At 45.1% G+C, this 10,780-nt stretch overlaps 2 protein-coding genes across 2 annotated transcripts; one reads left to right on the forward strand and one right to left on the reverse strand.

Annotated features, from left to right (window-relative positions):
• Positions 1-308: 308 nt before the first annotated feature.
• Positions 309-6,105, forward strand: alg9 (ALG9 alpha-1,2-mannosyltransferase; the record flags this gene model as incomplete). Its single annotated transcript, XM_083908928.1, has 15 exons — positions 309-454; positions 1,372-1,507; positions 1,607-1,741; positions 1,838-1,908; positions 2,020-2,108; positions 2,197-2,332; positions 2,416-2,503; positions 2,732-2,837; positions 3,027-3,149; positions 3,326-3,480; positions 4,526-4,655; positions 4,750-4,897; positions 4,980-5,109; positions 5,199-5,332; positions 5,636-6,105. The coding sequence occupies 15 exons, from the start codon at positions 309-311 to the stop codon at positions 5,757-5,759; spliced, it is 1,851 nt and encodes a 616-aa protein (XP_083765054.1). The 3' UTR covers positions 5,760-6,105.
• Positions 6,106-6,684: 579 nt separating this feature from the next.
• layna (layilin a) lies at positions 6,685-10,124 on the reverse strand (the record flags this gene model as incomplete). Its single annotated transcript, XM_083910430.1, has 7 exons — positions 6,685-7,396; positions 8,337-8,577; positions 8,661-8,705; positions 8,817-8,974; positions 9,064-9,361; positions 9,916-9,936; positions 10,049-10,124. The coding sequence occupies 7 exons, from the start codon at positions 10,122-10,124 to the stop codon at positions 6,685-6,687; spliced, it is 1,551 nt and encodes a 516-aa protein (XP_083766556.1).
• Between the last annotated feature and the right edge of the window lie 656 nt (positions 10,125-10,780).

The following is a 10,780-nucleotide window of genomic DNA, read 5'->3' on the forward strand; positions in this document are numbered from 1 at the left end:
TTATCGTCATCATAATGTATTTATTTGAAATGTGACGTCTGTGTTTCTGTGTGTGATTCATGAATAAATTCATTATTTAACAGTCATTTGTAGTTTGTGAAAAATCATTGTAAAATATCAATAAATTCATATATTATTATCTCATAATTATTACTTATGAAAACCAAATAACACTGTTAAGTTAGTTATTATGAGTAGTTATGAGTTATGAGCGCTGTCACAGTGACGGACAGCGACGAAAATGCCCGAAGTGGGACTCGGGAGCAGCAGCACCAGCTCCACCTCCACCGCCGTCGTCGTCGGGAATCATGGCGGCCAAGGCGCTTCGACAGCGCACCAGGCGAGGCAGCCGACAACAAGACAGCAACGCCGTCAATGTCTCCACCGAGGCCCGGACACCGAAGGAGGACAGAGGCGGTGAGGACGCTAAAGCCACAGAGACACAGAGACAAGAGTGAGTACGAGTCCCGGGGCAGAGGCGTTTCACTCGCCGGTGCTACGAGCTCCATCCCCGGTGTGATTGACAGCCGGAACTCGGGAAGCTAGCTACAGCTATGCTAGCTGTGGCTAAAGCTAGCTGCTGTCAAGTTATGTCTCTATGAACGCGACCACAGGGGTTTATAATATTTATCATACAACGTCCTCCTAACAGCTAACACAGACGCCATTTTACACTGTTTTCACCCTAAAATGCTGCTCCTGTGGTTATTTGCGTCACTTATTTTGAACAGACATCGTAGCTAAATTGTCAGCTTCATTCATCCTCTCACCTGTGTCCTTATGTCCTTATGTCCTCAGACACAGGACCACCTCCTCAGCATTAAAGTAAAACTAAAGCTTTATTATCATTATTGTTGTTATATTAAAGTGTTTGTTCTTTACGTGGAAGTGTTGACAGTGTGTAAGGTGACGTGTCGTAAAGAGCTGAGTCCACTATAATCTGAATAATATGACTAATCTGATGATGGTGTGAACAACACACACACACACAGGCAGGATTGCATTTTAGCATCACTGTCACTGTAACTATGATTTAGCCGCTCATTAAAGTTGTCTACAGCTGTAAACACAGCGGCCACTTTATAAGGTACACGTGTTATCGAAGCAGCCAATCACACTGGAGCCAAACAGGCTGCTCTAATAAGTGTTTCACAAAATGCTGATCTGGTGGAAATGAGTGAGTGAGTGAGTGAGTGAAACTTGTGCAGCAGTGACCTGGATGAAGAAGAGTGAGTTTACAGCAGGATGAAGAAAGCTACGTTAAGAGATGTCACCGAATGGTTGTATGGTGTGATCCCCACCCAGACTATCTACCGCTTCATCTCCCACAGAATAATAACTGTTGTGATTGTGTGTGTGTTGTCGTCACAGGTCAGTGAGTCGAGGTGGGCAGGTGTGGGCTCCAGAAGGCTCCACTGCCTTCAAATGTCTCCTCTCGGCACGTTTCTGTGCAGCTTTGCTCAGTAATATCTCAGACTGTGACGAGACCTTCAACTACTGGGAGCCCGTGAGTGCTCTTCACCAATATAATCTGTGTTAAGATTAAGATATCATGTGTGAGCCACTTCCTGTCCCTCTGTCTTCAGCTGTTCACATGTGTTCTCAGATGCACTTCCTGCTGTACGGCACAGGGATGCAAACGTGGGAATATTCTCCGCTGTACGCCATCAGATCTTATGCTTACCTGTGGCTGCATGCTCTCCCTGCTTATCTGCACGCCCATGTCCTACAAACAAACAAGGTAAACGTGCACGTCTGTAAGTCACATGCAGCGTTTCTACAGATGAAACTAGAACATGTGCAGTGGTTTCCAGCTTGTGTTATGATTGTGTTGCAGGTGCTTGTGTTCTACTTTGTGCGATGTGTCTTAGCATTCTCCTGCTGTGTGTGTGAGCTCTATTTCTACAAGTGAGTCCACCCTCCTGTCCCATGCACGTGGGAATCACATTATACCGCACAGTGTGTGTGTGATACGAGAGTGAACCTTTTCATCTGTGTGTGTGTGTGTGTGTGAAACAGGGCTGTGTGTAAGAAGTTTGGTCTGCACGTCGGCCGTCTGATGTTGGCCTTCCTCGTCCTGAGCACAGGGATGTTCTGCTCATCTGCAGGTTGGTGTGAATCGTCCACACACTTTCTTTATTCTGTCTGTGTGTGTGTGTGTGTGTCCCGTTTTAAACATTTGTTCTTTCACCTCAGCGTTCCTACCCTCCTCTTTTTGTATGTATACGACACTGGTTGCCATGACGGGATGGTTCCAGGACTCCACACCATTAGCTGTTTTTGGCGTTGCTGCTGGTGTCATCGTTGGGTGGCCGTTCTCTGCTCTGATCGGGTACGGTGGTTTTAAACTCTTACACACAAACATGCTGCTGCATCTAAATCCATGTCTTATTTACATTTACATATCGTTGTTAGGGCTCCGGTGGCCTTTGACCTGCTGGTGTTGAAGAAGCAGTGGAAAGGTTTTATTCTCTGGTCGGCTGTTGCTCTGCTTCTGCTGCTGGTGAGACTTCTCAAATCATGGGATGCTTCATGACTTATGTGTGATTATGCTGATGAAGCCTTATGTGAAATGTGTGTGTGTGTGTGTGTGTGTGTGTGTGTGTGTGTGTGTGTGTGTGTGTGTGTGTGTGTGTGTGTGTGTGTGTGTGTGTGTGTGTGTGTGTCTGTGTCTGTGTGTGTCTGTCTGTGTCTGTGTCTGTGTCTGTGTGTGTGTGTGTGTGTGTCTCAGGTTCCCCTCGTGGCAGTGGACTCGTTCTTTTATGGCAAACTGGTCATTGCTCCGCTCAATATTCTGTTGTATAATGTCTTCACACCACATGGACCTGATCTCTATGGTAATATACACGAGCACACACCCACACACACCATTATATACACACGTATATACAGAATGATATATAAGCTTTAAGTTCTGAGTTATTCCATCATTGTCCAATGCTTAAATCTTAATAAAATCAATAACTATCCTATAAATGATTCTGCCTGTAATATTTGACACGCATGTTGTGTTTTTTGATTCTCAGGTACAGAGCCATGGCATTTCTACTTTGTGAATGGTGCGCTAAACTTTAACCTGGTGTTTGCTCTGGCTCTGTTTTCACTTCCTCTCACCGCCCTGATGGAGACGCTGTTGCACAGGTTCAATGGTGAGTGAAAGGACTGGCTGTGTTTCATACAGCAGCACGAACGCTTACGTCGTGTTTTCAGGTTGATTCAGGTTAGCTGTTGGTGCAGCAGTTTCAGTGCCGTCTCTCCTTGATATAAATACTCTGAATGTAGCTCTAACAGTCAGTTTACATGATTACATGTGTGTTCTGTGCAGTGCAGAACTTGGGCCGTCCATACTGGCTGACTCTGTCTCCCATGTATCTGTGGATGTTGGTGTTCTTCACCAGACCTCACAAAGAAGAACGCTTCCTCTTCCCCATCTACCCTCTCATCTGCCTCAGCGGTGCAGTCGCCCTGTCCTCTCTCCAGGTTTATCCTTTTCTACTTACCATAGTTTCTACTAGGGCTGTAACGATACACAAACTCACGATTCGATTTGTATCACGATTTTTAAAAATTAAAAAAAACATTTTACTTATATAACAACTTAATGTAACATTTAATAACAAATATTTTGGAACACTGTGAACAGATTTGAACATAAATAAATAAATAACCAAAGATTTCTGTAACAAAATAATACTGTGGAAAAGTACAAAGTAAATGATCAATCAGACTGGGATTTGTCCCCAAAGCATCCTGGGAAGTGTAGTTCTTCATGAGAAGCAGTTTTGTTCCAGTGGAAATAACTTGTTTTGATAAACAGCAAAGGTAAGACAACATTTCTGCTTGTATCTATTGAAAGTCAGTTGTTGTTTTGCTCTTATTTTGGGGCTGGATCCGTGAATCTTGTTCGTAGAGTGATAAAAATCTGTGAAATCTCCGCTGTTTACATAATCACGCTGACGCTCCGGTGCCGCTTTTGAATGTGTGCGCTGGAACAGGTTTTTTCCGCTCCTGTGGGTTTGATCCATCTGTGTTTTAACTGTGCTTGGTGAACATGAGAATGGTTTATATGAGCTTTTAGCTGAGATTCTGACCTTTCTGTGGGTATGCAGCATGTCTGTGTTTGTTAACGTTAGACATGGTTTTATGACGCTTTTGTCGCTGCGTCTGACGCTGACCCCGGTACTGAGGACATCAGTGAAGAAGAGATTAACACGATTAAAAAACATAACACGTTAATTAAAGCGCTGTAATTAATTAATCACAATTAACGCGATAATTTGACACCCCTAATGAAAAAGTTTTGTAGCACTAACAGCTCATATCATGTGGCTGACTGGAAAAATAACTGGGAGTTAGAAAGAGCGTTTCGCGATTCTGTTTTCTCAGATCGCGAGACAGGTTCATGGCTCTGAGTATCACGATTTCGATACGCATATCGTTACAGCCCTAGTTTCTACAGCTCCTTCTTTGCCGTTGCTCACACGTGTCATGGTGAGTTCTTCTAAATGAATTCTCTTCCCTGTAGAAATGCTACCACTTCCTGTTCCAGCGGTACCGACTGGAGCATTACACCGTCTCCTCCAACTGGCTGGCTCTCAGTGCCGTTGTGGTCTTTGCAGTGTTGTCCCTGTCTCGCTCTGTTGCCCTCTTCAGAGGTGCGTGGACACACAAACTGTTTAACCCACTTTATCAAAAACAGGAGTTGGAAATGGACTCAATGCTTTTTTTTCCCTCCCCTTCTGTCTTCAGGGTATCATGCACCTCTGGACCTGTACCCAGAGTTCCACCGTATCGCCAAAGATCCCACGTTTCACTCCGTCCCTGAAGGCAGAGCAGTCAATGTGTGTGTGGGCAAAGAGTGGCACCGCTTCCCCAGCAGCTTCCTGCTGCCACACAAGTCTGTATATATCTACACACAGTCCTCGCGTTGTGTTATTGGGCCACGTTGACACATTTAAGTCCGTATTTCTACTCTACAGCTGGCAGCTGCAGTTCATCCAGTCTGAGTTTAAAGGTCAGCTTCCTCAGCCGTACGCCTCGGCTCCTCTGGCCACACAGATGATCCCCGAGAATATGAACGACCAGAACCTGGAGGAGCCCAGCAGATATGTGAGACACTCAGCTATGCACAGGTTTATTCACACACGGATGCTGCGTTTAAGCGTGAAATAATACATATAATATCTGTGTGTTTGCAGGTGGATTTGAAGCAGTGCCACTATTTAGTGGACCTGGACAAAGATGAAGAGACGCCACTGGAGCCGCGTTATTCATCCAGCAAAGACCAAGAGTGGAACGTCATCGCCTACAAACCCTTTCTTCAAGCGTCCAGGTATTCTTCACTTTTCTACACGTTTAAAAAAACACACAGACGGTATTCATGATATGCATCTCTGCATAAACTCACAGGAGTCGAGTTTGTACATCAGACAAAATGTTTCCAAAACCTTTTTAAATCAAGAGGAAAACATCTTTTTTTATTTTCGTCCTCTTGACCAGTTCTGCTTTACTTTGTGGATCAAACCCTCTCAGAGTTAGAAAGGAAGTGATGAACAGGGGAAACGTGTAGTGTCCAGTAGATTAGTGTAAGATGATGTGGTGAGAAAATTAACATCCACCTGTTTCTCTCTCTCAGGTCCTCTCCTCTCCTCAGAGCGTTCTACATTCCGTTCCTGTCAGACCGTCACACCACCTACAAGCGCTACGTCATCTTGAAACCACGGCGACAGAAGCAGCCGCGTAAGCGCAACCATGGATGAACTTTGACCTCCAGCCTGGGCCAGAAAAACCCCACAAATCAGTGACTTCCTTCAACAAGGCTGGTATTTGTGTGTGTGTGTGTGTGTGAATGTTGGACAATGTGTGTGTGTGTTTTTGTCCCATGAATCATTTGAAGACTTCAGACCCTTTAAGAAAATATGTGTGTGTGTGTGTGCGCGCGTGTCTGGACACTACAGGACCTGATGTGTATTTTTTTTCATACTTGACTTGAAAATGTTTCTGAACAATGAAGTCTATGAAGTCTTGTAGAGTTTGCTGGTCTGCACTTGAACAGTGTCTTCTTCTTATTGTGTATTCTCTGGGTGTGTGTGTGTGTGTGTGTGTGTGTGTGTGTGTCGGAGGTGAATGCAGTGGACGACGTGTTATTAATTTAACTTGGCATATGAATAAAAACACGACTGGATAGCATCCTTGTTTTTCATTGGACAGACGGTGAAGTCGTTGAAATCGCTTTATTCTGGTGTAACAAACATACAAATCTCAAGGCATTCTACATTCTGAATCAATAATAATAATAATAATAATATTAACAGTGCAGTAATTTATCATTCTCTTCAGAGCATGCGGTGGCTGTGGTCAGGCTGCAGGCACTTGAGCTGAATTTCTTCTCACGAGCATCGTTCATAACTGAATTTGACTGATGTAAAAAACCTTATTAACCTCGAAGTCTCTACGTCGTCTTTATGTCACAATATGTCACAGCTTCTGTGACATATTTATCATTTAAGGCCATGTCAACAACTGTAAAATAATACACCTGTGTGTTCTGCTGGGTTCCCTCCAGCACTTTTGTGTGACATTAGGTTTGAGGTAACCGTGGTAACATGAGGCCATGCACAGAGCAGCTTCACATACATACATATATTTAGTGTTTAAATCCCGTGTGCATGCACAGTTTCTCTGTCAGTAGTTTTCCCTGTTGATCCACTCTTGCTCGTTGAAGTATCTCCTCCCACTGTCCAGGCTGGGCCCGTTTCTGTACGAGTCCAAATTGAACTGGAAGGATTTGCGGTTAGCGTACGTTCCCAGGCTGCTTTGGAAAGTGTCGTCCTTGCCGTTAGTGATGTATGACTGATAGAGGTCAGCTTTGACTGTGTGACTACCAGGCCTCAGCTTGGAATCATAGAGGTCGCTCCCTGCTCTGACGCTGCTGTCGTACAGCCCGCTGTCACCGTACACGCCGCTGCCGTAGTGCTCGCTCTTTGTGGTCCGACGGCCCAGACTCCTGTCGTAGAACTCTCTGTGGCCGCTCCGGCCCAGGCTGCTGTCGTTCAGCTCTCTCTTTGCTGTGCGGCCCAGGCTGCTGTCGTAGAAGTCGCAGGCGCCGCGGCGGCCGAGGCTGAGGTCGTTGAGGTCTAAGTTGAGGAAGCAGCTCTCTGTGCTGGCCAGTGTCACAAATCCACTCTCTGTGTCTCGGCCGCCCAGGTTGTCGTAGTCACCTGTGGGCGTGTCGGGGGAGGAGCATAAGAAGGAGGTGTTCTTGGTGTTGGCTCGAGCGGAGACCAGGTCATCGTCCTTCTGGGATCGAATGACCTTGTAGACGTCAGCTGGGATTGGGCTCGGGCAGAGGGCGGCGTCTGTCTGACAGACTTCTGACTTCTGCTCTTTTCTCCTTCTGTGTCGCACAGAGAGAAATAACATACTTTTATCAAGATAGATAGATAGATACTTTATTGATCCTGAAGGGAATTCAAGCATTAACAGTACACACTTAGAAATATAGTAGAACCATGTAAGGTTCTTCGGCTTGTCTTCATAGGAGAACCCTTTTTGGCTCCAGGTATGAAGGTTCTACCTGGAACCCTTTTAAAACCCTTTATTCAGGAAAGGGCTTTTAAAGGGTTCTCTGGATCAAAATGGTTCTTTTTGGAACCCTTATTTCTAAGAGTGTAGCACTAACATACATTGAGCATATAGTTAACTTATAACACAGTAACCATACAGTACTCTGAGACTGACCTGAGATAAATGTACATTTAAATGTGTACAGAGAAGTCAAAGAAATTCAATTAAACTTATGTAACACAATTATACATTTGCGTAGAATTTAAATATGTGCATAGAAATTAAAAATGTGCAGGAGTTTAAACTCTGAAACTCACAGAAAAACTCTAAAATCTCTTGGTGTAACTCTCGGTGGGTGTAACTCTCGGTGTAACTCTCGGTGTAACTCTCGGTGTAACTCTGTGTAACTCTCGGTGTAACTCTCTGTGTAACTCTCTGTGTAACTCTCGGTGTAACTCTCGGTGTAACTCTCGGTGTAACTCTGTGTAACTCTTGGTGTAACTCTCGGTGGGTGTAACTCGGTGTAACTCTCGGTGGGTGTAACTCTCGGCGTAACTCTCGGCGTAACTCTCGGTGGGTGTAACTCTTGGTGGGTGTAACTCTCGGTGGGTGTAACTCTCGGTGGGTGTAACTCTCGTTGGGTGTAACTCGGTGGGTGTAACTCTCGGTGTAACTCTCGGTGTAACTCTCGGTGTAACTCTCGGTGTAACTCTCGGCGTAACTCTCGGCATAACTCTCGGCATAACTCTCGGCGTAACTTTGGTGCTGACCGTGTGAGCAGCAGTTTGAAGCAGCAGACTCCGGTGACGGTCAGCAGCAGCAGGATCAGTGGGATTGTGGGAATGATGATGTAAACCAGATTAAGAGCTGAAAGACAAAGAGATGAAGTGAAGTTTTTCAGCCTCAGTCGATGCACTCGTGTTCTCATGGAGAACAAAGTCAAACCTGTGCTCGTGCCGTGGCTGCGGCCGTCGTCCGGGTTCCACGGCAACACGGACGCAGGAAAGACATCTGTGAGAGGAGGTCTAAAGGTCAAAGGTCAACCTAGTGTTGCTGTGTACTGAGCAAGTCATGTGACACTGAGCTTATTCTACCTGTTTGTGTGGAGTTGGGCGATGGCGACGTGTCCGCTGGTTTCTCTGAGAGGAAAATAAATAAATCACCATCAACAACAACAGCGACGACGACCGACACTCAGGCTTTTCAGAATAAAAGCACGTTGACCTGCGCTTCTGCAGCTGCTGCTGTACCTGCCGTGTATTTACAGATGAAGTTGTTCTTGGTCTCACAGTTGTCGTCGTTCCACTGGAACATGTAGAGTCCGCCCAGACCCGGGGGGGCAGAGGGCTGGTGGTACATGACCACACACACCTCGTAACCACAGGACGGCTCGTCCCAGTGCCAGTTCCTACACACACACACACTCACAGGAAGCTTTAAATACCTAAGATTTATGTGATGATGGCATTATTGAGTTTTACACACACGTTCTTTTACCTGAATGTGGACTTGCTGCCGTCCAGCCAGTAATACTGCGAGGAGCAGTCGGAGCTGCTGTCCTCGTGCTCATTCTTGCGGCGGAGGCCGATCCAGAAGTCTCCGTCCGTGGGTCTGAGCTCTGTGACCAGCTGCTCGATGATCTTCTGCTCGGACGCCGTCTCCACGCTCAGCAGCCGCCCTCCGTCTCGTCTGCACGCCTCTTCTGCCTCGGCAAAGTTCAGCCTCCGCCGCAGCTCGGAGAAATAGGCCAGTTTGTAACAGGGCTTCCCTTTTCCTGCCTTACACACACGCTGACCTGAGATGATCATAATAGTTATTATATTATAATATTATAAGATATTATTGTTTATGAGAATGACTCAAACATTCAAATGTTTCTGATTACAATGTTGACATCCCTACTAACGTTCTCCTGTGGTTCTCCTCAGGTTAGTGACAACCAAACCAAAAACTAACGTTTACAGGATTAGGAAACGTTCTCCTGTGGTTGCACTGTGATTTCCACGCAACGTTCCCGTTCAGTTGTATTTTGGTGATGGTTTTACATCTAAAATAGAACGTTGTGAGAACGTTGACCATAGGTTTGTTTATTTGCAGTTCTATTCTTCTTCAGGTTAAATTTTAAAGTTAAATCTTAACTTTTTTTTTTTACAGAGGAATTGATTTATTTCACACTTTCTCCATCTGTTTTTTTGGGCTTGTGATCTTAGGGAAACTTTCCGTATCAACCACAGGAGAACCTTCAGGGGAAAGTTCCCACAAACAAAAAGAAACATCCTCCTTATTACCAACAGAAATTGTGTTTCCATATTTTCGTATTTTAAAGAGCGAGAAGAGAGCGTCGCTTACCTCGGGCTTCAAATAAATCCGCTTCAGGAGCCAAACGTGCCGAGAGCAGAGGATCAGGAAGACAGATCCACAAGTGAATCCAGAGTTCAGTGTGTGTGTGTGTGCGTGTGTGTGTGTGTGTGTGCACACTCACCTGTGATCAGGCTGGTGGCTGCAGACGGCTGAAAAAAGAAAAGCCAAAAGTGACAGATGACTGTGAGTAGATCCATTGGTGGGACAGAAGTCAGCAGTTCATCACCAGCTGCTGGTGTTTGTCGCCGACTCTCATCACTCTGAATTAACCTGAGAGGAGGTGAACGAGCCTCAGAGTTTAGGCTGAAATTCAAAGCAAAATCCGGAGAAGTGAAGTCTCCTGTTGTGTCTGCAGAGAGAGAGAGAGATAGAGGAGAAAGAAGGAGTGTGTGAGACTGAAGGAGGAGGAGCAGGAGAGCGAGGGGGTGTAATCTGTTAAGAGCAGTCTTAATGATTGGAAGAAGACGCTGCATCGATTGTGAGGCATCTAATCATCCGAGTGCTTCTCACCGTAAACGCTGACAAGAGGCAGATTTCACTCCTCCTTTCATTACCGCGCTATAGGTTTGATCAGAACAAAAGTGTTACATGGAAATGATCCGCTCTAACTCCATCAGGGATCCTCTCAAATATCTATAAACACACATATATATATATATATATAAATATATATATATATATTTGATCTTATTGAGTCTCGCTTCAAAGGCTAACAAGGATCAACACTTTAGGATCAAATAGCTCCTGGAAACATGAAGTCAAATCTTAAATATGACTCATAAATAAAGAAAAGAAGCTGCTCTTAAACGGCCGTGAAAAGAAAATAACTTTCATATATGACTCCTTTATTTAT

Source organism: Microchirus variegatus (assembly GCF_963457635.1).
Source record: "Microchirus variegatus genome assembly, chromosome: 2".
Classification (NCBI taxonomy): Eukaryota; Metazoa; Chordata; class Actinopteri; order Pleuronectiformes; family Soleidae; genus Microchirus; species Microchirus variegatus.